Source organism: Gymnogyps californianus, chromosome 16, assembly GCF_018139145.2.
Source record: "Gymnogyps californianus isolate 813 chromosome 16, ASM1813914v2, whole genome shotgun sequence".
Taxonomy (NCBI): Eukaryota; Metazoa; Chordata; class Aves; order Accipitriformes; family Cathartidae; genus Gymnogyps; species Gymnogyps californianus.
The window spans coordinates 2,063,621-2,090,343 of NC_059486.1; the positions used below are offsets into that span (position 1 = coordinate 2,063,621).

At 53.6% G+C, this 26,723-nt stretch overlaps 1 protein-coding gene across 1 annotated transcript in view; it reads left to right on the forward strand.

Moving 5' to 3' along the window:
- Window positions 1-26,459, forward strand: part of NOS1 (nitric oxide synthase 1) — a 41,297-nt gene extending 14,838 nt beyond the window's left edge. Inside the window, exons 3-28 of the mRNA XM_050906468.1 lie at window positions 1,064-1,201; window positions 1,669-1,814; window positions 2,175-2,337; window positions 3,599-3,690; window positions 4,267-4,408; window positions 5,144-5,283; window positions 5,729-5,903; window positions 7,002-7,103; window positions 7,842-8,036; window positions 9,184-9,269; window positions 12,214-12,358; window positions 12,765-12,869; window positions 13,308-13,366; window positions 17,030-17,146; window positions 17,383-17,557; window positions 17,960-18,098; window positions 18,886-18,964; window positions 19,510-19,703; window positions 20,343-20,512; window positions 20,779-20,989; window positions 21,749-21,836; window positions 22,118-22,239; window positions 23,318-23,466; window positions 24,096-24,290; window positions 25,251-25,369; window positions 26,395-26,459. Of these exons, the coding sequence (XP_050762425.1) occupies window positions 1,064-1,201; window positions 1,669-1,814; window positions 2,175-2,337; window positions 3,599-3,690; window positions 4,267-4,408; window positions 5,144-5,283; window positions 5,729-5,903; window positions 7,002-7,103; window positions 7,842-8,036; window positions 9,184-9,269; window positions 12,214-12,358; window positions 12,765-12,869; window positions 13,308-13,366; window positions 17,030-17,146; window positions 17,383-17,557; window positions 17,960-18,098; window positions 18,886-18,964; window positions 19,510-19,703; window positions 20,343-20,512; window positions 20,779-20,989; window positions 21,749-21,836; window positions 22,118-22,239; window positions 23,318-23,466; window positions 24,096-24,290; window positions 25,251-25,369; window positions 26,395-26,410 (3,462 nt within the window). The 3' untranslated portion in view covers window positions 26,411-26,459. The remainder of the gene's footprint in view (window positions 1-1,063; window positions 1,202-1,668; window positions 1,815-2,174; window positions 2,338-3,598; window positions 3,691-4,266; window positions 4,409-5,143; window positions 5,284-5,728; window positions 5,904-7,001; window positions 7,104-7,841; window positions 8,037-9,183; window positions 9,270-12,213; window positions 12,359-12,764; window positions 12,870-13,307; window positions 13,367-17,029; window positions 17,147-17,382; window positions 17,558-17,959; window positions 18,099-18,885; window positions 18,965-19,509; window positions 19,704-20,342; window positions 20,513-20,778; window positions 20,990-21,748; window positions 21,837-22,117; window positions 22,240-23,317; window positions 23,467-24,095; window positions 24,291-25,250; window positions 25,370-26,394) is intronic.
- The last annotated feature ends 264 nt before the right edge of the window (window positions 26,460-26,723 follow it).

Below are 26,723 nucleotides of genomic sequence, written 5' to 3' on the forward strand. Positions count from 1 at the left end.
AAAAAACCTTGCAGATGGATTAGGAAGGGACACAAGCTACAGGATTCATGTAGGAAGGCTACATCAAAAGCCCAGATCTACTTTGCAGAGGTCCAAGCCTTTAAGCGGTGCCAAATATAAGCAGGTTTTGACAGGACGCTCTGGTGTGGGATCAGGTCTCCCCTTGAAACCTGCAGCAAACCGTTGCGGTTGCAGTGACTGAATTACACCCTACTATAAGATCCGATTCCTAGAAGAAACGTCTCTGCTTTCCAGGGCCATTGCAGATCTCACTGTCCCATGACACGCTGGCAGACACTGCTTGCTCTTTAAGTTTTGAAGTGCTTGGGGCGAATAAGGGTCACAGTGGAAATACTAGATATTACCTGTGAAAACATGTGCAAGTACAAGCACTCGTTACAAGCTCTCTGCTGGCTGGGGCTCTTCCTTACGTTGGCATATAACTCAAGATGTGCTGGATGAGCACACCCTGATGCAGAGGATCAGGGAGGGCTGGAGATTCAGAGCTGAGACTGAAGGAATCCGACTATGCATAATTCAGCAGCCCTCCCACTTGCATAATTTATCCATCCTTATTCCTACGATCTTCCAGCATTGATATCAAAGGAGATGTGCCTTTGGCTTGCTCGGAGGAACGATCGGCTGTTAGCTCTATCTCACAGTGCTCGTGTTAGTGAGGCAGAGCTTGGCACGTGTAAAACCTGAGCAGGTGATGCTCCTTAAAAAGAAACATCTAATATATTTTAGAAAGGTAAGTCTTCCACTGGGAAACTGGAACACAACGTTCTGCAAAGTCACTTCTGTCTCTGTTTTTTAACTCCTCTTCTACAGGTTTGGCTGTTCTGTAAACAGAGATGACTTCTCAATTGCATTGAGAGCTGGTTGCTCCATTACAGGATCCCAAACGCTGCCAATATTTGGATCATATACCTTGTCTCGCTCTATTATCACTAGGATTTAAGCACAGGCAACCACTAATAAAGATGCTGCTTCTTGTTGTGGCTTTTTTCCTGTATCTTGTTGATGAATACTAACCTTGTGCCTGGTCTTCACTGTTGTCCAGCCACCGCCATCTGGGCGGCAGTCCCCAACTAAGAACACAGTGAATGGAAGTCCTTCCAAATGCCCGCGGTTTGTCAAAATCAAGAACTGGGAGACAGGCTCCGTGCTTCACGACACTCTGCACCTCAAGACGGCGATGGTGAGTAGAGTTGATAGGACTGGCCAAAAGTTGTCTGAGCATAACTGAGTGGATCACAGCGTTTCCAAGATGGCTTTACCTGGAAATGCAGAACTGGATGAATTCAGGCCAGTCTTCTTGTCTCCGGTGGTGTCTGAATTTCAAACCTCTGGTGCAAAAAGCTGGGTGAGAGGGAAGCACATTTAGGATAAATCAGGAAAAGCATATGACTTTATGCCAAGCTGGGGCAAGAATCCAGTGAGCCCTAATTGTCCGTATTGGGTGGGACAAGAGATGACTGCACATGCTTGAGCTGTCTTACACGACGTTACCGATAGGTGTGAAAACAAATAAGCTGGAAATGTCCCTGTTTGTCGAAGATGCCACCAACTTCTGCATAGCTAATTGTTGACTTCCTCCAGCCCAGCTCATGTAACCATAAGTGCTGCAGTAACCCAAGACACGGTTGTCTCCTTCTGTCTCATCAGGCCACCGCATGCACCGAACAGATCTGCATGGGCTCAGTAATGACCCCTAGCCAGCACGTCCGCAAGTCAGAAGATACCAGGACAAAAGAGGAGGTGCTCCTCTTGGCTAAGGACTTCATTGACCAGTACTACTCCTCCATAAAGAGGTAAGTATTGGCTGGAGAAGGTCACAGGCCCTGGCTGCTGCTTATGCTGAGATGTCACATATGATCTGATCTTTCACACTTGCGAGTCAAAGCAGGGTGAGACTGTGGTGCTCCACATTCAGCTGCTTCTGCAGGGCAGTTTCATTCCTAGCATTGGTTGTGTGCCTCTCTGCAAATTACTGAGCTCTCCCGTTTGCACTTGGTCATCTGTTATCTGAAAGCACACACACGTGTGTGTGTGTGTATGTGCACACATGTGCTTAAGAAAGAAAGAACTCACACCCAGGTGGAGAGCAGCAGGATTCCCTGCCCTCCACCCGGGTTGGTGACTGCCATCTCCTCTGTTCCCCACACGTGCAGATCTGGCTCCAAGGCCCACATGGAAAGGCTGGAGGAAGTGACCAAGGAGATTGAAGCCACTGATACCTACCAGCTGCGGGACACGGAGCTGATCTATGGAGCCAAGCATGCCTGGAGAAACGCAGCCCGCTGTGTGGGCAGGATTCAGTGGTCCAAGCTGCAGGTGAGCACCAGCACAGCTGGAGAGGGCTGGCAGGTTGCCTGCCAAAGGGTGCGCTGGAGTTTTGGAGAGGCAAAACTTGCTCTTCAAATGCCCGGGGAAGCACAGCACAGGTACAGTTGGGGGTGTTCAGCACACAGCAGCTATGCTTTCCTCGACAGCTTTGGGGATGCATAGGCTGGGAAGTCAGGAGGAGCTGGAAAAGCATCTGTGAGGTAGGTGTAGCCTAGGTGTCTGTGTCTGAAATGGGGCCAACTGGAAGCTGGCACTCTAGAGAAGATTTTCCAAAATCAGATACTGCTCCAGTATCTTCCATGCTTCTTCCAAAACTATTGCTCTGCCTGGAGAGAGGCAGCAGGACACACTCATCCTTGGTACAGAGGTGCTACGGCAGGAGAAGATTTGGCTCAGTGCCCTTTTGACGAGCTGGAAGTGTAGGGTAGGATCTGAATTAGTGATCCCTAGTGGAATCCCTTGGTATGGAGAGAATGTCTCCCTCTGTAACCTGGAGCACAGCTCTCAAGTGCTGCTGAGCAATTCTTGTGGCTGTTTCACACAGGGTATAGGCACTGCCTGGGGCTGGGAGGCTGGGCCTCCTTCGCTCCCAGCTCAGCCTTCAGCTCTTCTCTTCCACTGTTTCTTTTGGCATATCTGAACCTTAGGAGGAGCCATTTCTGCAAGAAGTTGTCTTCAAGCCTCCTGTTGACACTCGTTCCTGATTTCCCCATGCTTTTGTAGATGCCCCATCCCTGGAAACATTCAAGGTCGGGTTGGCGGGGGCTCTGAGCAACCTGATCTCGTTGAAGATGTCCCTGCTGATTGCAGGAGGGTTGGACTAGATGACCTTTAAAGGTCCCTTCCAACCCAAACCATTCTATGATTCTATGATTCCCCGTCCTCTCAGTGGATCTCAGGCCTGACTGATACCCGTCCTATTTGAGCTTTGAGTCTTGATCTACAAGAGACAAAGAGCAGAAACCAAAACTGTTGGTGGATAAGCCAGGAACAGCAGCAGGCTGAGAACACTGGATTGAGGAGGTTTTTGCCTGAGCAGCAGATGATTCACCTCTCCACAGCAGAAGAGGCAGCTGGATTAGACATCCACGTGTTGTAAAGGCAGGGAACGCATAATTATGGAGCTTTAGATATCTAACAAGTCACGGTGGCCTCTAGGGTTTTCCCTGCGCTGTGTTTCTTCTGCTTGGCTCTGCCCTAGGAGTTGGAACATCCTGTAGCACCACCACAATTGCTTCCACTGTTTCAGGTGTTTGATGCCCGGGATTGCACCACAGCCCATGGGATGTTCAATTATATCTGCAACCACATCAAATACGCCACCAACAAAGGGAACCTCAGGTGAGCCACCAGGGAGTCACCACGGTTTATATCCGAAGGCCTCTGGATGTGTGTCAACCCAGCTCTGGGCCCTGCTGACATTGTCTCCATTAGCAGCTGCTGCACAACAGGATGGTTGTAGCCAGCACCTGTCCTGGGGAGCGTTAGAGGGACCTGACATCAGGGGAAGGTGTCCTGCTGGTCCAAGTGTGTCTTCTCTTGCTCTTTGTGGGACCTCAAAGGGCAGATTTTCCAATTATTTCTCCTTTCCTATATTCTGCATCAAATGCAGGGCACGGACTGCTCTTCAGAGCTATCTGAAACCCCATGTTAGCAGCCAGCTTCTGCCTGGAGCTGAATTGCTGGAAACACCCCAAATTCCATAGCTGGAGTGCACCTGGCCATGACTTCTTCTGGTGAAGGAAATATAATAAATGTTTGGGGCTTGTCCAAGGCACAAGCAGAGGTGGTGCACAGGGTGGTGGCAGGCAGGGGCAGCACCTTTCCCCCCGCAACACTTTGCCGTTCCTCTGATGAGCCCTGTCCTGTGCCCTTGCAACGTCCTTGGCATTCACCAGCTCTGCCTCTTCCTTCCAGATCTGCTATTACCATCTTCCCGCAGCGGACGGACAGCAAGCACGACTTCCGCATCTGGAACGCCCAGCTCATCCGCTACGCTGGCTACAAGCAGCCCGACGGCACTATCCTGGGAGACCCTGCAAACGTGGAGCTGACGGAGGTACCGGCTGAAGCCATCCTTCCTGGGCACCGTGGGCGTGGGGCTGGGGGGGGCATGCAGAAACTCTGAGCAGCCCAGGAGTGAGGAGGGTGCTGGGTCAAGCAGGGTTTATCACATCCACTGCAGTGCCACAAAGCGAAGCTGGATTTGTCTCACCCTCAGATATTTTCCCAGCAATAAAAACTGTTTCTACGCATGCAGGAGTTGGGCATAGCTGCACTGAAAGACTCTTATCTCATTTTCCTTTTGCTGAGAAGGGGTCACTTAGTGGTGCTGAAGGAACTGTTGCAGGAGGACATGTGTGCCCACCGCTCACCTGGGCCAGTGGGAATCAGAAATGAGATTTGCCTTATGCTGCTGCCTGTTGGCACTGCCCACGCAGCACCAGTGCTCTGCTCAGCTCTGCCCAAACTCCTCTGCTTTTCTCACCCATTTTCTCCTTCACCATTACAGGCACAAATGGGGTAAGCAGCTTTTTCAGAGTCTATGATCCTACCTGGGGATCTAGTTCTGGGCTCATTTTTAGCCCAGATCCCCCTTACTTGGCCATGGGTTGGCTGTGACAGGCAACCGTGTGTCGTAGTTCTCTTGGATGGAGGTTATTACTCAACCGTAAGGGCTGAGCAGAGATGCTGTTAGGAGACCCTGCTCAGTGCCATGCAAGTCCCTGCCCATAATGCTTGAAGAGCAGGTGACCTGCTGGGACTTCTAACCCCACCTTTGTTTTGCCTGTAGATCTGCATTCAGCAAGGGTGGAAGGCACCACACGGGCGCTTCGATATCCTGCCTCTGCTCCTCCAAGCCAACGGCAACGACCCAGAGCTCTTCGAAATCCCCCCGGAGCTCGTGCTGGAAGTGCCCATCCGGCATCCCAAGTACGTCAGAGTAAGCCCCGAAACTGCTTGAGGGGATCAGCAGGACTGAGCTACTCTGGTTTCACCCTAAGGATCTCCTGTGCTTGGCCTTTCCTTGTTGTGGCTTGGGTGCTTTACCCACGACCCTCTTCCAGGTCTTCCCTCCACTCTGATGGCAGAGGCTGGAGGTGGAAAGGCTGGCAGAGCCTGCAGGTGGAAAGCAAGTTGTGTCCTTGTCTCAGGGCTGGTTTCCCTTTCCTTGAAGTCTGCCAGGACTTACGCCACTCTATAATGTTCCTGATATATCGCTTTCTCCCCATAAATGGCCCCTAAGGGAGATATTGCCTCCAGGAACCATTCTGCTCACATGTCCTTCAGCCTGGTGGCTGGTAGCAAAGTAACCTCCTCCATTCCCCTGCCTGCACTGGGGCATGGCTGATTGCCTAACCCTGTTGTATCCCGGCAGGTTTGAATGGTTTAAGGACCTGGGCCTGAAGTGGTATGGTTTGCCAGCAGTTTCCAACATGCTCCTCGAGATTGGTGGCTTGGAGTTTTCCGCCTGCCCCTTCAGCGGCTGGTACATGGGCACAGAGATTGGGGTCCGGGATTATTGTGACAACTCTCGCTACAACATACTGGAGGTAATTCCCCCTCCTCGAGGAGGCCAGGCGCTCCTGGGGCGTGCTGGATGTGTGTGAAGTTACTGGGGAGCAGGCAGGACACTGGGAGAGTGTTGCCTTGAGTGGAAGAGCACAGGACATCCAAGTCTCCCTTAGACAGGGCAGCTACATTCTCCTGGAGCCACATGGCCAAGGGTGTGATGGGCTGCCAAGTTCTTTTGTGTCCTGTGGAGCCAGCTGGTATCTAACACAGCCTGTTGAGCTCCCCATAGACTTCTCAAAGCATCGTGTGGAACAGCAGGCACCTGGGCATGTGTTGATTGAGGTCAAGTACTAAGACGTGGTGGGGCTGAGAGGGTGCTGAGACACTTGGTGACTCCTCAGAGACATGCCTGCTCGTGGGGACCCTCCAGCTGGCCCCTCTGGAGAGCTCTACCATGGCTCGGGGACTCCCCACACTGGGGACAGGGTGAGTCAGAGACAAAGCCAAGCCATGGGGAGGTGCTGGTACGAAGGATCTGCACCCATCAAGGGTAGCTCCTTTGCCCGCCCAAGGGGCATGCTGTGTTACTTGGAGGGGCTGCGTCCCTCCCCAGTTGCTTGAGAGCTCACTTGGAAACCAGAGGAGGGAGAGCGAGTGTGTGAGTGTGTGTGAGTGTCTGGGGCAAGGACTCCAGGTAGAACAAATGGGCTGAGAAAGAACAGAGTTTGGGAGGAGCAGGGGGTCTGGCATGGGGAGGGGTGCAGGGGTCTGTTCCTCCCAGCACATGGATCACCACCATCTCCTGCTGTCCCACAGACCCACCCATTTCCTCTCCTCCCACAAAGAGCAACTGCTCTTGATAGCCCTTTTCAGCAGCATTTAGTCATCTTCCTGTGCTCGGGGGAGGAAGGGAGGCCGGACTGGCCTTGCTGCTGTCATGGAGAGGAAAAGGCAGGACCACATCTTCTCAGAGGAAGGCAAAACGTCAGCCCTTCGTTGCAAATGTGCTACCCTGCCCTGCGGGTGCCTTGTGTCAGCCTGGGTCCCCCCTCTGGGTTCCTCTCCCCAAGCAGAGATCTTCAGTCCTTGGTTTTTGGCCATTAAAAGTGTTCACCTTCTACCATGTTTTGTTACAGCAAGTGGCCAAGAAAATGAATCTGGATATGAGGAAAACCTCTTCACTGTGGAAGGACCAGGCCCTGGTGGAGATCAACATTGCTGTGCTGTACAGCTTCCAGGTACCCGAGTAGCAAGACTCCGTTTTGTTTGGGTCAGGCTTGAGGGACACAGGGACTAGATGGGACAAGTATGCCCAAGGACAACGGCAGCAGCTGATACACTCAGCTGAAATTGGGCTGTGCCTTCCTAATTTTGGGCTGTTCCAGGAGCCTGCAGTGAAATTTAATAATCTCTGTGCCCTGGATGTTGCAAAGACAGCACTATCAGCATCTAAGCTCTGCCGGTCCAGAGGGAGTGCCCCGGGGGCAAGATCCAGCCCTTCTGTCCCGTCCATGAGGCAAGAATTGGCCCAGGTTCTCCCCCCGCCTGCACTTAAAGGTTGAGTAGCAAAACTAGTCCTTGGCAACCCAACTTCAGAGGGTGGGAGTCCTTCCCAGAGCTGGATCAGAGCTGCTCCTTGAGTTGTGCAAGCCATGGAAGAGTTTCCCAAGGGGCTGAGCAGAGGATGCTCCATCCCGTTCATGCCATCTTAGTCTTTGCTTGGCCCCTGACAAATAACAGGAGGAACAGCCATCCCATAGCGCATCTACTCAAGAAGGACAAGGGCAGCTTTACAGCCTCCTTGGGAAGACCAGGGTCAGCAGCTGCCCTGTGTCGTCTCCAAAGGTACAGTCCTGTAAGACCATGGGAGTGAGGCATATTTGGGTCAAACAGCTCCAAACGTAAAATCTTGCCTTTTGCCTTCTGGGGTGTATTAACCCACAGCTGTTGGCTCTGCTCTCTTCTCCCTCCAACAGAGCGACAAGGTGACCATTGTGGATCACCACTCAGCCACCGAGTCCTTTATCAAGCACATGGAGAACGAGTACCGATGCCGTGGAGGCTGTCCTGCCGACTGGGTGTGGATTGTCCCACCAATGTCTGGCAGCATCACCCCAGTTTTCCATCAGGAAATGCTCAACTACCGTCTTACACCCTCCTTTGAGTACCAGGTACTGTCTGCACCCTACCTACCATCAGTGCTGCATCGCCCAAAGGTCTAGCCAAGAGCAGGGTGGGAGCTGGAGCTCAGAAGTTGCAGGAAGGAGACAGACACCATCTAATCCCTTCAACAAGCTGTCCCTCGAGGCAGTGAAGTCCATGAACAAGTCTAATTGATGATCCCCCTTAATGTAGTGTAATAACCCCCTGGACGTTACACCTTTTCTCAGGGCAATGGCTTTTTGCCCCTCCATGAGAACGTGGGACACCTGAGGCCCCAATTTTCACCCTTGGATCAAGCAGAGCTGCTCCCTTTGGAAGTGCCTAATTTTGCACTTTGATGGTGAGGAAATGACCTGGTAGGCACTGTACCCCTCCTTTCTCCAGCCTGCAGGTTTGAGTGGATGGCTCCTGCCGGCTTGGGGATCCAACAATTTGATGGGGAGGCTCCTGCCCAGCAGGCCAAGCAGCGGGCTGAAATGCTGGTGCTGGAGTATTGAACACTTCAGAACATGGGAAAACTGCCCCTAAGCAAACACGCCCTCATTAGCCAACCATCCCTGCTCCGGTGGTTTTCACACAATGTGACCTTTAGTCAAGAGCCCTTAAGGAACAATCACAAAACAGGAGCAGTCTGTTCATTTCTATAACCAATCCACCAGGAACCCCGATGGTTCCTGGCCCTGATTACAGACAGCCGCCTGCGAGGGCACTGAATTAGCTTCTGTGTGCTTGTTCTTTGCTTCAGCTGCCTCCCCTTCCCAAAGGGCCTCTTAGGAAAAAAAAATCCTGTGGGCTGGGGAGGGGGAAGGACGTGTTTCCATCGCCTCTCCCCTTCTGGCATTGCCTGCCTTCTTTTTGCCTGTGCCTACTAATGCTCATCTCAGAGGTGAGAAAGCATTTGGCCAGATGCTGTTACAAGCCAGCAAGGTTTTATTATACTGCAATTTTTCTGTGCATGCTCCATTGCCCAACTGCCCCAAGAAACCCATGGGGCCCCAAGGATCAGGGACCTATACAGGAGATGGAGAGCTGTGAAGAGGCCAGCTAGTCCTCCCCTTCATAACTAGAGGAATTCAATGCTCAGCGCTGTGGATACAGCATTTCTCAAAGCTCTGAGCACTGCCCATCAGCTGCTGCTGCTCTTCTCTCTCCTAGCCGGACCCCTGGAACACCCATGTCTGGAAAGGGGTCAATGGGACACCTACCAAGAAGAGGGCCATTGGCTTTAAGAAGTTAGCAAAGTAAGTACCAGTGGGCTCTGAAAAGCCCTGGAGTGTTTGGGGCCGGTCCTGGTTTTGGGCAGCTCTGTTTGCTGTGCTGTTTGATAGTGCTGCCCTACGGATCTGTGCAAACTGTTGGGTCGTGAGCCTGGATCTCAGACCACTGGAGGCTTTAGCTGCCAAGAGGGACATTTGGAGAAACAGGCAGTCCTTTGAACACCTCATTAGACCACCAAAAGGTGTCTGACCAGGTGAATACCAGATGTTGCATACAGTCTCTTCTCCTAAGCTGGTTCATTCCCCAGTAAGGTGGTCTTCAATGCTCAAGAATGGCTTTCTCACTTCTTGGGGGTATATTGCCTGTCTCTCCTTTCACAACCTCCTGGGGCAGAGAGATCACCCATCACTGTTCAGGGCCATGCTGGCACAAGCGAGATGAAACTCGTGTCCATATTTCTCTTTTTCTCACTGACTCTTTAGCTACTTGAGGAGCACTCGTCTCCAGTGCGTGTCTAAACCTCCAAACACCCACTTTGCAAGGAGGGGGGAGATTGGAATGAGGAATCTCCCTACAGGTAGCAGATGGATCAGGGCCGAGCTCAGATTTGCATTTCATGGCCAGTTGACCCCTAGTAATGGGCCACGCGAGTCCCTGTTCCCTGCCAAAGCTCCTAATCAGCAGGGGCGTAGGAGTGAAGTGTAATTTGGACCCTTTGGCTGATCCTGGCCCAAATGCCTCCCCCGTGGGCCATTGGCAGAGAGGTTCTTGTAGGAGCTGCTGGCTCCGTGGCAGCAGAGCCCCGGGCCAAGACTGGGGAGGGCTGGGTCTGCCCTGGTATCTGTAGCCAGGCTGCCAGGTGGCCTTGTGCTGTTCACAGCATCTCCCCACGCTTCAGTTTCCCCGAGTCCCTACTATCAGTTTGTTCCCACTCTTCAGCTGTCACCTTCTGTAAGCTATTTTCCATGGTGCATCCATAAACATGATCAGCAGCTGATGAATGTGCTCCTCAGGCTGACACTGGTGCCTGGGTCTGGGCTGCAGCCCCGGGGCTGGTGGAGAGCGCAGGAAGATTAATTGAACCATTGAGTTAGAAGAAACAATGCTTTTATTTGTGTGTGCGCGATTGATAAATGATTTTATAAAAATGTGAGCCTGGCAGGTAATTTAAAAAAAAAAATCTCCATTGTTCCTGATGTAGGGTAGAAGAATTATTTTTGTAATTCACCATTAATCCTGCCTGGATCTGAGCTAATCAGCTGAACCAGTGGCGGATCGAGCCCAGCAGTCCCGAGCGTTGCACTTGGCACTGGTCGCAGCATGATCCTGATGCCTGTTCAGACAGGCTGTGCTGGTTCTGGCCAAATCAGAGTGTTCAAACCTGCAGTCCCTGCCTGTCCTGCCCCTTCCCCTCCCTGGGGACAGTGTAAGCCCTGGGGACAGGGGACACTACCGTCATGGGAAAGCGAAGGGGCAACTTTAATATGCAGAACTACACTGAGGAGTGATTGTATAGCAGCAAATATAAATGCTCCTGAGGCTGACTTAGATGTGGAGGGGAGCTGCTCGGAGGAGGCAGGACATACCAGCCTGGTGGGGTTTCTACCTCTTCTTTCCTCCCCCTTTTTTTTTCCCCCAAGTGATTTTCCAAACCTAGAGCATTTCTTCCCTCCTTGGCAGGAGGGGCAGGGGGAAGCTGGGCTTCTCTTCTCCTGCCAGTGTAACCAGTCCAGCTGCAATCTCCATTCCCCATAGCTCATCTGAAGGGGATGCAGGAGTCCTGCTGAACTTGATCACCCAGGGCAGGGTCTGATCACCCTCTTGAAGTGAATCAAGCAGCCCTTATTCTTGCAAAGGCCGCAGAGATGCTTTGTGCTCTCTCAGCCCCCCCCAAACTGCCCCTTCCCTATGGCAACACACCAGGCTAAATCCAGACCTGCCTTTCTGGTGGCCCCATTTAAAGGCTTGATGGTCCATTTAGAAAAGGTGAAGATATTCTGCACTTAGGAAAAATAATGTTGATGTGATTATGAATGGCCCTAAAATAACAAACTTGCCACACTGGGCTCGGTGCCCTACCGTGCAACCCAAAGCTGGCTCATGACAGCCTCCCTTGTGCCCCATCGCTGTGCTCCCACTGATGCCAACCCAGCCAGCAGCGCTAGTATAGACAAGGAGCCAGCGTTTCTAGCTCTGCATCTCCTTGGCCAGGATTAGAGAGGCTGGTGACCTCTCAGGGCCCCTCTGCCCTGCTGTCAGAGCTGAGCCAATGGGGAAAACTGGAGCAAACGCATCCAGTCACGATTGCAGCCGGAGGCAGCGCAGGAGGCAGCCGGCTAGACACAGCCCTGCACACGCTCAAATAAATGTGCAACCTCTCAGCCTCAGGAGGGCTGTTCCTCTGAGTAAAGTTCATAGCATCGCTGGAGTGCAAATCAAAGGGACTACAGACAGCTTTGTCTGACCTTCTCAGTGTCTCGGGGCTTTGTGTGTGATGTGTGGAGCCTGGGCGCTTCTGCTGAAAGGCAGCCAGGTAGGATTTAAAGACATGAAGAGACGGAGAAGCCACTGTTCCTCCCGTAGCTTGGGCTCTGGTTGGTCTCCAGCTTTTCCTTTGAGGTTATCTGGTCACTGCTTTCAGCGACTGCTGCCCCTGATTCTTCTCCTGCTTCTCTGTCCCTGCAGAAGGAGCACCTCCACACTTCGTTTAGCATTTTCCTCCCTACACTCATTCAGGTACTTCAGCTCTGTCTTCAAGCCCCCCCATCTAGTCTTCTTCTCTGACAAGTCAAGACAGACAGACTCTTCCATAGCTTCCCTCTTTGGCATATAACAACAAAAAAGTGATGCTGCAGTTTTTAAGGCAGGCTGTTCATTTAATAATAAATAAAATGGTGTGAATAGTCTGGGCTAGAGGCACTGACAAGGAAACAAGCTCTCTTACCAGAATTTATTCTTGCTTCCTAGAGCTGTGAAGTTCTCAGCCAAGCTGATGGGACAGGCCATGGCCAAGAGGGTCAAAGCAACCATCCTGTACGCCACTGAAACAGGGAAGTCGCAGGTCTATGCAAAAACTCTGTGTGAAATCTTCAAGCACGCTTTCGATGCCAAGGTATTGTCCCAGCTCCGAGACCCTGCAAGATTATGTGCGCATCTCGGTGGCCCAAGGAAATACATGGCTGTTGGAAAATGCATGGCTCAGCGCATGTGGAGCTTCCCAGCTGCCAAGGGTCTTCAGCAGCTCCCAGGATATGACCTTGTGGGTCTGGATTGAAGCCTGCACAGGAATTTTTTCCAGCTAATTTCCAGCTAATACTCCTGCAGGCATTTTAGCATACATACTTCTACTGTCTCTCAGGTGGTAGCCCCCTGGTTTGTCCATGTCCCTTGAGGCTCTTGTTCTCATCCTCCCTGTGTGGAGATCTCTGCTAGTGCACTGGCATGGAGTCAGCAAGGAGACGGGCTGGCGGTAGATCTCCCCACCAAAGGCCTCTTGCTAACATCTCTGTCGCTCCCAGGTGATGTCCATGGACGAGTATGACATCGTGCACCTAGAGCATGAAACCATGGTCCTGGTAGTCACAAGCACCTTTGGCAATGGAGACCCACCTGAGAATGGAGAGGTAGGACAGAGCGCAGGGATGGGTGACTACAGCAGGGATGCGGGCAGAGGAGAGGCAGTGGGGAACGGGGAGGAGCGTCCTCTTTTTGCTCAGCCTGAGCTGGAATGGCCCAAAACAGGTCCGGGTGCTGTGTGATACCTGGTGCCGTGCCTGCCTGCCTCCAGCCTGCTCTGAAATAGGGATATCTGCTTATTCCCTGCTGTGAGACAAGTAACTAATCTGTTGTTAAATTCATCCTGTACAACTGATGTCAGTGTCACACAAAAGGTGCCAGCCCCTTGGCAGGGGAGCTACGGCCTCATCCAGCCCCGTACAACAGCATTGCAGGTGCTGGGAACAGCAAGCAGAGAGCAGAGCCACAGCCCAGGCTTTGGTCACGGCTTCGTTTCCTGCACAGACTGGCAAAAGTGACGGCCTTTTTTTATTTCTTCTCTGTAGAAATTTGGCTGCGCATTAATGGAGATGAAGAATCCCAACTCCAACCTGGAGGAGAGGAAGTAAGAGCACCCCAAAACCCTCCCTTCCCACTCAAAACCCCAGCAAGCAGGCAGCCCCGCAGCCAGGACAGCCTGCTTCTCTGCTTTCCTCCTCTCAGAAGGGAGTGTGAAATCCTCATGCAGGTTTCACGTTTGCAAAGGTCCGAGGGATGGGACCTGCCTGGAGAACCAGGGGATGGAGTGGGTGGAGGTCCCAGGGAGGACAAAAGCACTGAGTCAGGCATGCCTGTGGACTCCAGCTTGTAATTCCCTGGGCTGGCATTTTAAAGCATCTCTCTTCAGCTGTAAGAGGCAGGCATTTATGAAAAAAACAAATAAAAGCAAGAATTCCCCCAAAATCATCGAATCTGAGAGCTGGGGCTGTCCAGGAGACACCAAAATAGTAAGACGTGGAGGTAGAAGGGAGTTCCCAGTTATGTGGATGTAGGTGGGGGAGGGCTTGAGAACCAAATTTAACTTCTTGCATCATGTGAAAATATTTCCAGGGAAAATAAGAGCTGTTATAAATTCTGGCTGTGATGTTTGTAACAGTGAGTCTGGAACCGGTACCTTGGAGACAGGGTCTGGGTTTTTAGAAAATCCCCCATTGCTGGAAGATGAGCCTTGAGCATCTCGGTGCACGTCCCAGAGGCTGGGAAGCGAGGGCAGCTGGCAAAGTGTTAATCTCTTGGGGCCTCCTCTTATTTTAGCTATTAAGTACAATATATTTTGCTTAACTGGGACACTGCTCTGCTCTGGAGTCTCTCCTGAGTTAACACAGCGATGCTTAACCACTGGCAAAACGTTGCTCCTTAATTAAGGAAGAATTAGCACTGACCAGTGCTACAGTGCAATTTAACCGCCCTGACTTTCTGCTTGAGCAGCGCAGAGCGGTGCCGGCGGGGCCGCACAGCGGTGACAAACACCGCTGGGCAGGGCAGGGCCCGATTTGCACCTCTCCGCTGCTGGAGACACAGCAGCCCCGAAGTGGTCTCCTTGCTGTGCAGCCAAGTCATCTGATAGAACCCCGCAGGGCTCGCAAGACGAAAACCCATTAGGTTTCTAATGGCCTCATGCCTTAATGGGGACAGCTGACAAAATGGGACGTGCAGGCTGCCCTGGAGGTGTCTGGATGGAGAAGGGGCATTTTGCATGTGGTTCTCACCCCAAGGATCTTCACTTTTCGGAGCTGGGTTGGTGCAACGTTGGGTTGGGTGCCGAGGTGCCACCCATGGCAAGCCAGGCAGATTTGAGGAGGACAAAAGCACCTGAGCTCGGTGCTGGCTGTCCCAGTCACCTCTAAATGTAATTTAAGGGGCTGGCAGGAGTTTCTAAGAGCCAGGACAGCCTGTGGCTTGGTTACCTGACAGCAAAAGTGGTCAGAGTGCTGGAAACAGCAACCTGCAAGGACAGATCAAAAGGGTGAGAGCTATTTTATCTGGAGAAGAGGAGACAGAAATGTAGTGCGGTAGCAGACTTCACATACGGAAAAGGTGACTGCAGAGGTTGAGGGAAAAATTATCTCCGTGCTGGGACAGGCCAAGAGGTCCTGGCTCTAGATGGTAGGAAGAGATCATAGAATCATAGAATCATAGAATGGCTTGGCTTGGAAGGGACCTTAAAGGTCATCTAGTTCCAACCCCACTGCCATGGGCAGGGACACCTGCCACTAGACCAGGTTGCTCAAAGCCCCATCCAGCCTGGCCTTGAACACTGCCAGGGAGGGGGCATCCACAGCCTCTCTGGGCAACCTGCTCCAGTGCCTCACCACCCTCACAGTAAAGAATTTCTTCCTTACATCTCATCTAAATCTACCCTCTTTCAGTTTAAAGCCATTACCCCTTGTCCTATCACTACATGCCCTTGTAAAAAGCCCCTCTCCAGCTTTCCTGTAGGCCCCCTTTAGGTACTGCGAGGCTGCTAGAAGGTCTCCCTGGAGCCTTCTCTTCTCCAGGCTGAATGACCCCAGCTCTCTCAGCCTGTCCTCATAGGAGAGGTGCTCCAGCCCTCTGATCACCTTCGTGGCCCTCCTCTGGATCCGCTCGAGCAGGTCCACGTCTTTCTTAGGCTGGGGGCCCCAGAGCTGAGCGCAGTACTCCATGTGGGGTTTCACGAGAGTGGAGTAGAGGGGGAGAATCCCCTCCCTCGACCTGCTGGTCACGCTTCTTTTGATGCAGCCCAGGATACGGTTGGCTTTCTGGGCTGCAAGCGCACATTGCCGGGTCATGTTGAGCTTCTCGTCAACCAACACCCCCAAGTCCTCCTCCTCAGGGCTGCTCTCAATCCGCTCATCGCCCAACCTGTATCTGTGCTTGGGATTGCCCTGACCCACGTGCAGGACCTTGCTGACGTTAAGCATGAAAAAAAGCTTTTGCAATGAGAAAAGGCGGCCTGGAGGAGACCGTCTAGGGAAGAGGGGCAGTGTCAGCCTGGCATCTGTAGGAAAGGGCTGGAGAGAGCAGCTCCTGCCCATGCACTCCACAGGGTCCCAGCTCCATGTCCACCAGGGGATGCTGAGGGTGGCTGAGACCCCCCAGGGCAGGGACCGGTGGCCTCTCTAAGCCACAGTGTCTCGAGAAGCCTGCCAGTGCATTGCGGCCGTAGCTTTCTGACCACAGCCCAGGGGATTTGCTGTGGTTGTATATTTGGTTCCTTGTGTCTTACAGCAAGGGTTTTCCAAGGCTTTTCAGAGGCGTTCCTAAGCCATTCCTATTTAAGGACCCGCTGGTCAAATGCAGCCCATCCTTCAACAGTCATCCCCCGCCACAAGGACCTATTCATTTCAGCAGAAGCTGCTGGTGCCCCGACCTTGGGCCCAGCACCCAACTGGGGAATTTGGGCTTCATTGCCCATCTAAACTGGTGGGCTGTGCTGCCCTGCCTGCGCCACGTAACCTGGGGTGAGGACATGGCCCAGGGACAGCAGAGAGAGAAGTGGGTCCATCCAGATGGAGTGAAGCAGAAAAGCATGAGCTGTCTGGGCAGAAAGGAGGAGGCTCTGGAGCAGTGGTGGAGCACAGGGCTCTACGACCCTGGCAGTTATTTTGTTCAAGGGTTGTCTCCTCTGCGTGGCATGCTGGGTGCAGGAGGTCTGCTGTGACTCATCCACACACTACTGCTTCATCGTTCTGGCAGTATATTTAGAAACTCTTGTGTAGAGCAATTTTTGAAGATGGTTCAATTCAGAAATACTTCTGCTGCTGTCAGACTTTTTTCTCCGCTCCCCTTCCCCCTCCTCATCCCCTCTTCTCTCACTCCTTTTTTTTTTTTTTTTTTACTTCCTATGAATGAAAAAACCTTCAGAATATCTGTTCAGACATATACCCGACCTTGTGTGCAGCCAGGGAAGGACAGGTAAAGCCAAAGGTCCTGTCAGCTCTGCACCGCTGGGGACAATGCGGTGGCCAACACCTGGGTCAACCTACTAGGAGGTGACTGGAGGACCTCATGGAGCAGACCAGGTCCAGCTGGGGGGATGCAACGTATGGGCTGCTATGGCTTAAGCCTGGGAGGGAGCACATTTCTCTGCTGTAGCCACTGATCATGGTGCCTGCTCATGGAATACTGAGCCCTGGGCTCTGGTTTGGTCTCCTCCACAATCTGGTCCCCTCCGAGCACACAGCCCGGTGGGAACCACACGTGTATTTGTCACGACTGTAATACTCGATGCTGTTGCTGTTCACAGGAGCTACAAGGTACGTTTCAACAGCGTCTCCTCTTACTTGGATGCACGGAAATCCTCAAGCGACGGCCCTGACTCCAGGGACAACTTTGAAAGCACGGGGCCCCTGGCTAATGTCAGGTAAATAGGATGGGGTGGGAGCAGCAATTTCTTGCTGCAGAAAGGACAGAGCAGGAGCTGGTGCTGCACAGAGCCCCTTTCTCCTACTGCAGCTCTTACCTAAAACATGATGTGTTTCTGCAACGTGCAGGTCCCTCCACGCTCCCTCATGCTGGTGTTGGCCGTGGTGGTGCAGGAGGGGGAGACGTCAGTGTCCTTCCCGGCTCTGTAGCCACAGCTGTGACACCTCTCCGCAGGTTCTCCGTGTTTGGGCTGGGGTCGCGTGCTTACCCCCATTTCTGCGCCTTTGCCCGGGCGGTGGACACCCTCCTGGAGGAGCTGGGTGGAGAGCGGATCCTCCGCATGGGAGAAGGGGATGAGCTCTGTGGCCAAGAGGAGTCCTTCAGGACCTGGGCCAAGAAGGTCTTCAAGGTAACCCGCTTCCCTTCTGCTCCAAGGAGAGGCAGGGGGGAGAAGGACACAGGGACAGAGCAAAGCTGCTGGTTAGAGCTGGATCGAAACCCAGCCTCTCCTTCCCTACACTGGGATGCTCAACCATCACCCTGGCCCACAATAAAGAGGTTCTCCATATTTTGGTGGAGCTGACGCTCTGGTTTGTGCTGACTGCCAAAGGGTGAGCACTGTGTTGAATTCCTGCATTATCCCAGATGCCTGGGGAAGGAGGGCACCACGAGACATGGTATAGCCCTACACCATTGGGGACTCCTTCTCCATGTGTTGGCTGAGGTGGGGTGGGACAAGGGGGGTCGTGGGGCTCGGTCAGAAAGCCCAAGGGCAGTGCAGATATGCCTGAGAGCCTGGTGCGTGCTGCAGGCAGCGTGCGACGTGTTCTGCGTGGGGGACGACGTCAACATCGAGAAAGCAAACAACTCCCTCATCAGTAATGACCGGAGCTGGAAGAGGAGCAAGTTTCGCCTGACCTACGTGGCCGAGGCCCCGGAGCTCACACAAGGTACGAAGACGGGGTCACCCCGGAGGGCTCTGGGTGTGGGGCAGGTGGAGGAGAAGACATAGTGGGCTCAAGTTGGGGCAAAGGGGCCAAACCTCCTTACTTATTCTGTATTGAATTCCCAGCATTTCAGTCTTGCCTTTCCCCTCCATCACATGCCCAAGGAGCAGTTTGTGATGGTCTCAGGCTCCTCTGGCTGGTCGCTGTCTGTATCTGTAACAGAGATGTTGGGATATCATCTGATCTCCCTCCTCCTGACCCCATTTTTTGAAGCAAAGAGCTGGAAACCTGGGAGCTTTCCAAGCTCGCTTTGTCCAAATGCCGCTCCGCCGAGCGTGGCGGTGCAATGGCAGGTCCAGCCCACCGACACCTGGCCCCTCAGCACGGCTCCTGCAGCTGATGATCTGCCGCACTGGCTTAGCTCTTCCCAAATTCAGGCGCTTTGCTACCAGCCAGGTGGTACTGGCAGCAAGAGGTGCATGCCTGCACGTGAGGGCATGTCTCCACGCCTCATGCAGGTGGTTTCGGAGTCCTCCTCAGTCACTCACAAAAGGGACACGTGTTTGGTTCCCCCCTGGGGTTTCTGATCCCCCAGGCTCGCTGAAGCTTTGCAGGAGATGGGGGCAGGAGGGTGGTTGAGCCCACATTCCACTTGCTGCAGCTGGCGTCAGCCAGCTCCGGTCCAAGGAGCTGAACCCACAGCAGTGGCCGACAGCCCTGCAAAAGCCAGAAGCCGCCTGCCTTGACCACGCTCTGCTGCGTTGCTTCACTTGACTCTTCTCCTCTGCAGGACTGTACAGCATCCACAAAAAACGCGTCTATGCAGCCCGGCTTATCACACGCCAGAACCTGCAGAGCCCTAAGTCCAGGTAGGAGATGCAGCTGTCCTGGGAGCTGCGGGAGCTGAACGCACTCATGGTGCACCCAAGCATCCGTGCACGCAGTGCTGCAAATATCCTTTGACCCCTGAATGTCCCACGGATACCATCTTCGTGCAAATCATCACCAAGGCTGGAAGCTACGTGAACCTGGTGACGGGTGTTTCCTGCCTTCTTTGTGAAATCTCTGCCACTACATAAATTAACCTGCTGCCTGTAAGGATGAGAAGATGGGTGGCTGCACTTAGGGAGTGGCAGGATGCATGCAAAGAAAGGATAAAATTGCTGAAGCAAGAGGTTAAACTGTTTTTTCCCTTTTGAAAAGTCCCTGAGGGTGAGTCAGCAGCGAGGGGAGGCGGACACTGCAGTGTCCTTTCTAGCTCCCTGCTGCGACTTTGGTGACGTGCTTAGCGGGACACCAGGGCTTGGACATGCCACCGCTGCCCAGCACACCCAGTGGCTGTTGAGGCCAGAGCTCAGCAGCTCCCTGAAGGACTCCCCCAAAACACATCCTGCTTTTTCTCTTTTCCCTGTAGTCGCTTGACAATTTTCCTGCGTCTCCACACCAACGGACACCAGGAACTGCAGTACCTGCCTGGGGACCACTTGGGCGTCTTTCCAGGGAACCACGAAGACTTGGTCAATGCCCTGATCGACAGGCTTGAAGATGCCCCTCCGGCCAACCAGCTGGTGAAGGTGGAGCTCCTGGAAGAGAGGAACACAGCTCTAGGTAACCAGGGCCACCTCTATGTAGAGATGGCCTCTCTCCTCCTCACCCGTCCCTTGTAGCGGCTCTTGTAGCTCCTCGGGGAGGTAGGTGGCCCCCAGGAGAAATCACTTCCCATCTCACTAGTGCATTTGCCTGGATTGGGAGCACCTCCTTCAACCTTCCTCTGCCCAGAGCTATTGCTTATCTGCATTTGGGGTGTAGAGCAAGGGTTGAAGGGTGAGCAGGGCCCTGGGGAGAAGATGCTTCCTTGTTCTTCAGAAAAACTAAAGGCTTTTATATTCTTATGGGAAGAGCAATGTCTAGGACTGGGAAGAAGAGTTAAGGGATCTTGATGGACCATCCAACACTGTATTTCAGGAATAAGTCTGATACTCTACTGCCATGCACAGTGTAACAGGAGATGGAAAACAGTATTAACTCAGAGTGACTGAGGCTGAAGGTGGTGGAGTGTCAGACTCATGTTTGTGCTCATAGTACAGCATCTCACTTGTAGCATGAGGATATCTCGTTGACTCTTCTTTCCAGCTCTTCATCATTCACTGTCTCAGAGCCGATAAGGGGGAATGAAAGCAAGGATTTGTCCACCTTGGCTTTTATGCTCAGCCGATCCCATGGTTGTGCTGAATTCCCTCCTGGCAGGTGTCATCAGTAACTGGACAGACGAGAACCGTGTCCCACCATGCACCATCTTCCAGGCTTTTAAGTACTATTTGGACATCACCACCCCTCCCACACCCCTGCTGCTGCAGCAGTTTGCTTTGTTGGCCACCAGTGACAAGGAGAAGAAACATTTGCAAGTCCTTAGCAAGGTAAAGCCTCAGACCCCAAGCCCCAAGTTCCTCAAGGCCCTGGGGACAACCACAACCCCGGGGCATTTTCGCCCACACTGTGGTTAGGCTGAGTCTCCACCCGTGACAACAGGGCTCCTCCTGCCTGCCTTCACTGCCACCCACCCCAGCTTTGCCATAGGCCTGGTGGGATATCACTAGAGGCATCTGGCTTGGAAGAGGTCGATGCCGCAGCTCTCTCCTCCCTCCCTCCCTCCTTCCCTCCCTCCCTCTTTCCCTGGCTGCAGGGCTTGCAGGAGTACGAGGAATGGAAGTGGTCCAAGAACCCCACCATCGTGGAGGTGCTGGAGGAGTTCCCCTCAGTGCAGATGCCCTCCACGCTGCTGCTCACGCAGCTCCCCCTCCTCCAACCACGCTACTACTCCATCAGCTCCTCCCCGGAGATGTATCCAGGCGAGGTCCACCTCACCGTGGCAGTGGTCTCCTATCGCACGAGAGGTACCATGCTCACGCAGGGGTCAGTGGAGACAGGCTCGGTGTGGGGAGCAGGGGAAAAGCATTAGCACGTGGGCCACACCACAAGGTCTTTGGCAGAGAGATGTTATTTTAAAGCCTTTCTACCTGCTGCACTGACTAGATTCCTTCAACCCATGACACTGCTGTCCCATGTTATGGAGAATGGCCATCCATCAAAGGGCAGTGTATTGCAGAGATGCCAGATCTGGGTCAGGTACCAGCAACAGACTAGCCACGGCGGCTCCAAGCTCCATGTAGGACCATGTTTGCCCACACCAAACTCCACATTGCCACTAGCCAAATTTCTGTACCTGTGCAAGCACTGATGTGTCCAAGCAGCCCTGGTCATGGTGTACATGGACACAGCCCTGGTGCCCTTGCAGCAGGTAGGACACAGGGGAAGACAGTGGCCATTCATCCGGGGCTGCCATGGAGGGCTTGTGTCTGGAAGCACCACAGCATGATGCTGCTTCTGCCAAAAAGGACCAAAGAGAAGTTGGGTGCTTCCTAAGTATTGTGGAGGTCCACTATCCCAGGGCTGGGTCCTGGGTGAACTTGGGTAGCTCCACAGAGGTATCGAAGTGCCAAACTTCTACCAAGTTCATGGAGAATGGATGCAGAGATACTAAATGTTGCAGTGAGGTGTTCATGTGGGATGTAGCAGGGAGGGTTTCAGAATGGAAAGCAACTGGAGTAGTTGGCTGGTGTGTCAAATACAGACCTCCTTCCCTCCCCTCTTAGATGGAGAAGGACCAATCCACCACGGAGTCTGCTCCTCTTGGCTCAATCGGATACAGACCGATGAAGTAGTGCCCTGTTTTGTAAGAGGGTAAGTGGTCCACACAAGGCAAGGGGTGAAAAAGATGGAGTGAGCCCCCTTGCAGGATGAGGTCTTTGCCCTCAAGTCTTCTTTGCAAAGTGCTAAGGGTGCGGAGAAAACAGGGCTGGACTTGTGAGCAAATGGGTCCCTCCCGGGTGCAGTTCTTCTGCACTAAAATGTCACTTTCTGGGATTTCACCTCGTTTTCTACCCCTCCCTCTCTGGGTGGTGGGCAGAGGCGAGGGAGGGAGCATCCTGCTTGGGTTTAACTGGCGTCTTCAATGTGTGCAGTGCGCCCGGGTTCCACCTGCCCCAGGATCCCCAGGTGCCCTGCATCCTCATCGGCCCCGGCACCGGCATTGCCCCTTTCCGGAGCTTCTGGCAGCAGCGGCTTTTTGAAATCCAGCACAAAGGTGGGCCGACGCTTGTTCCTCCTGTTTCTCATCTCAAGCAGTGCTCGGGAACCTGGGCTGGTGGCTTGGGATGGTGGTCCAGTCTTCTGCCCAGGCTGCCCCCGCAGAGGCAAAGGGCTTCTTGAAGCAGTGGCTGTCCCAAGTGCAGGCTTGGAGGTCAGCCCAAACTCCCAAAACAAACTCCATGAAAATCCTCCTGTAAAACTTTGCAAGGTTTTTATGGCAGTACTACAGTGCTGGCATTGGTTTTTAAAGGTCATTTATAGAATCATAGAATAGAATCATAGAATGGCTTGGTTGGAGGACTTAAAGATCATCGAGTTCCAACCATCAGGACACCTTCACTAGACCAGGTGCTCAAGCCCCATCCAGCCTGCCTTGACACTTCCAAGCATCCACAGCCTCTCCCCTGTTCCTGCCTCCCACCCTCACAGGAGCTTCTTCCTTCATCTCATCTAAATCTACCCTCTTTCAGTTTAAAGCCATTACCCCTTGTCCTATCATGACATGCCCTTGTAAAAAGCCCCTCTCCAGCTTTCCTGTAGGCCCCCTTTAGGTACTGCAAGGCTGCTAGAAGGTCTCCCCTGGAGCCTTCTCTTCTCCAGGCTGAACGACCCCAGCTCTCTCAGCCTGTCCCCATAGGAGAGGTGCTCCAGCCCTCTGATCACCTTCGTGGCCCTCCTCTGGACCCGCTCGAGCAGGTCCACGTCTTTCTTAGGCTGGGGGCCCCAGAGCTGAACACAGTACTCCAGGTGGGGTCTCAACATACATTTAATGTAAAATTATGTAAGATACACTTTTTTCACTGATCATTTAGACCATTTAGGAAAAAAAAGTTTAATTTCTCCCCAAAACCTGGCACAAGCGCACCTGCCATGTGACCCCGGGCCATGCACTGGCTCAGACAATGCATTACCTCCTCCTTACTGGTTTTTCCTCCCTCCCAGTTTGGCCAGGGAAGGCTCCTGGCAGTCTTGTGCAGGGTGCTGGGGCTGCTGGCAGATCTGGAGGTAGGTGGCTCACAGAAAGGGGGTATTGGTTGTCCCTGGGCTAACTGCTTCCCACATCTGTCCCCCAGGTCTGAAGCCTTGTCCTATGGTCCTGGTATTTGGCTGCCGGCAGTCCAGGATCGACCACATTTACAAAGAGGAGACGCTCTTTGCCAAAACCCAAGGTGTCTTCAGAGAGCTGTACACAGCCTACTCCCGGGAACCGGACAAACCAAAGGTGCGTGGCAGGCACTGCTCCAGTCCTGGTGTGCAGCCCCGGGCGGCCGTAGCCAGCCGGCACGGCGTGGAGATGCTGGTTCCTTGGCACAGCCATGGCAGCTCATGCCCTGGGGCTCTCTGGTTGCCTAAGTGTGCAGGATCACACCCTTCCCAGTGCAGCCCCATTCCCAGGGCACATCCCCATCCCTGTGCCAGCCTGAATGCGTGCCCACATTGCTCATGCTTTGCCCTGGGGGGCTGCAGCCGTCCTCACGAGGCAGGAGCAGATGAGGAGGGGAAAGGCACATCTTCCCAAGCAGGTGGGCAAGGAGGGATGTCACCTGGTGGGGTGGCCCGGAACCAGTGCAAACATCTGGTCCAAACTCCCATCACCACCTGAGCAGGCCTGGCGATGAGATATATGGTGAAGGTGCGAGAATGCAAGAGCAAAACAACGCTTTGCTGCTTACCCCATCTCTTTTCTATCGTTGTGGGTGCTGCAAGGTGCAGGCATGCTCCCCCAAAGAGGTGGTCGCATTGCGCTGCTGCCTCGAAAGCAGCTGGTGCACACAAAGCTGGCCGGAGCGTGCAGGTGGATAGGGCTGAGAAGCTGTAGTTAATCTCAGCTCCCTCCTCCTCCTCCCTCAGAAATACGTGCAGGACGTGTTACAGGAGCAGCTGGCCCAAACCGTGTTCAAAGCACTGAAGGAGCAGGGAGGCCACATCTACGTCTGCGGGGATGTCACCATGGCCGGGGACGTCCTCAAGACCATTCAGCGCATCGTGAGGCAGCAGGGCCAGCTGTCGGTGGAGGAGGCAGGCGCTTTCATCAGCAAGCTGCGGGTGAGTAGCGTCTGCACCACGAGACACCATGCGAGCTCCTGCCACGGGCGCTGCACCTGGTGCCTCCTCCTGCAGAACGGGCAGCACCGAGGAGACCGGGTGCTGGGGGGGATTGCAGCTCCCACCCATGCTGCCTGCACCCAGGCAAGGTCAGGAGCGTGATCTTCCAAAGCTTTGGGTGCACAGTGGAAGTCACCTTGCTTTGCAGGAGCTCTGCTCCAGGCTGCAGCCCCCTCAGCCTGTGCTGGGCTCCCGCGATGAGCCTGGTGCTGTGCTGAGCACTGGTACAAGCTCTTTTGGGCACCCTTGATAGCCCAGGCAGGGCTTGTTCACCTTGCTAAGTCCCCGCTGTCCCTCCATCACTGCAGCAATCTAACAGGGCAGTTTGTGGGTCCCCCTCCCCAAATCTCCTCTGTCTGTGTGGCAAACACGTTGCTGCAGAGGTTGCAGCTGAAGCATAAATGAGCTCAGTTTGGGACACAGGCCCAAGGACGAATGCTCAAACGCCTCTGCTTCTGCCCAGGAGGATAACTCAGCCCGATTCCTATGGGACTACCCCTTCTGAACCCTGTCCCCACACTCCATCCAGGAGCCGAGGGAGCCCAGAGCCACGTTTTTAGCTGGTTTGCAAGCAAAAGCTCTCGTACACGGGCCGGCCTCGGGCTACTTGTCCCTCTGATGGCCAGGCAGTCCCTGGGTTACCAGCAGTTAAGGAGGTCTAATGCACTGAGCAGCTCCGCCACTGCCCCACGGTGTGACCTTGGGAAGGTCATTTCACCTCCCTGCTTGTTCCTGCCCCTCTGCCGTGCCTGTCCCACCAGCTCTGGTGACAGCCCCAGAACATTTGCTGTGTATTTGGTACCTCCCCACAACACGAGAGCTTTCTGGTGCCGCAGCAACACCAACTGTTTGTAAATACTCTTTTTTTCCCCACTGCCCTTCTCCCATCCTCTGTTTCAGGATGACAGCCGGTACCACGAGGATATTTTTGGAGTCACCCTGCGTACGTACGAAGTGACTAACCGCCTTAGATCTGAGTCTATTGCATTCATTGAGGAGAGCAAAAAAGATACGGATGAGTGAGTTGACATGTTTATTTTAACCCCTGCAATTGTCTCCCAAGCGCGTGGGCTGCAGGATGGGGAAGGTAGCTTTAAGTTTTGCACACACGTGCTCCTTCTTATAGCAGAGGCTGAGAAAAGGCATTTGATTGTTGCACTGGAAGCAGAGGCTGCTGCCCGGCAGTCTCTCTGAAACGGCTGTCACCTCGCTAGGCCAATCCCCCCTGGCCTTACCAGGTTCTTGCACCCACCATACCAACATGCTCAGACCTGACAATCCCATCCAAAGGGTGATGCAAAGCAGAAGAGCCCTGCCCGCTGCCTGCCTTGGCTCCCCTGCCCGTGAGCCGGCGGGTGACGGGCTGGAAGGTTTGCAGGACCCATGGCGAGGGGTGGCTCTCCCCAGCTCCAGTGCCGGCTGCGGGGGGGCCTGGCTGGCTCCAGGGGTGCAGGCAGCAGATACCCACGGTGGGAGAGGTCTCCAGGCTGCTGCATGCCTGGTTAGGAAAGATGTAGACACTTTTCTTTCCACGGTTGCGAAAACAACCGAAAGAAGTAAAAAACCTTGACATTTGCTATGTTTGTTTCTGCTCTACCATGTCCTGCCATTTGCTCAGCTCCGTCGTGGTGGGATTTTCCCCGGCTGAGCAGAAGGATTATTTCGGATAAAGGATAGGCAGCTGCATGGATCTTGCTGCTCGTCCTGGCCCTCGGTAGCCTGGGGTGCAATCCCTTGCCTGCACTCCTGGCTGTGCCATGTAGTGCTCAGCTGACCCGGAGTGGGTTTCCCAACATCCCTGAGGTTTGGTAGGAATTTTTCTCCAACGCAGCACATACTCTGGGGTCTGCACTGTATACAGAGTGCCTCAGTTTCCCACCTCTACGTGAGGATAAGGGTCACCTACCTGCCCACCTCACCCAACTGCAAAGGGCTGTGTAAATTCCTGTCTACAACATGGTCCCTTGGAAAGTCCTTAGTCAGGGTGCTCAGATGCTCCTCACTGCTCCGTCTAAGACCGGCCTTTCTCCCCTTTCCCTTGCAGGGTTTTCTGCTCCTAACTGGACCCTTCGCCCCAAGGGGATGCCAAACCAGTCCCAGCACCTGCTGCCCCCTCCAGCCGGAGGGCACTGGGTTTTGTATTTCACGGACACAGTGGCTCCTTTTCCGCGGGGAACTGCCCATGGAAAGCGCTCTGTCTCTCGTCCTGTTGTTGTGTCCTGATGATGATGATGATGATGATGATTTTTATTTCCTTTTCTTCCTCTTTCTCTTGCTCTTGTCCTGTGGCCATTTCTTTTCAGCCCCTTTCCCTTCCCTGGATTTCCTCATTGAAGTACGATGGCTTTATAACCTGCAGTGGCTCTTAACAGA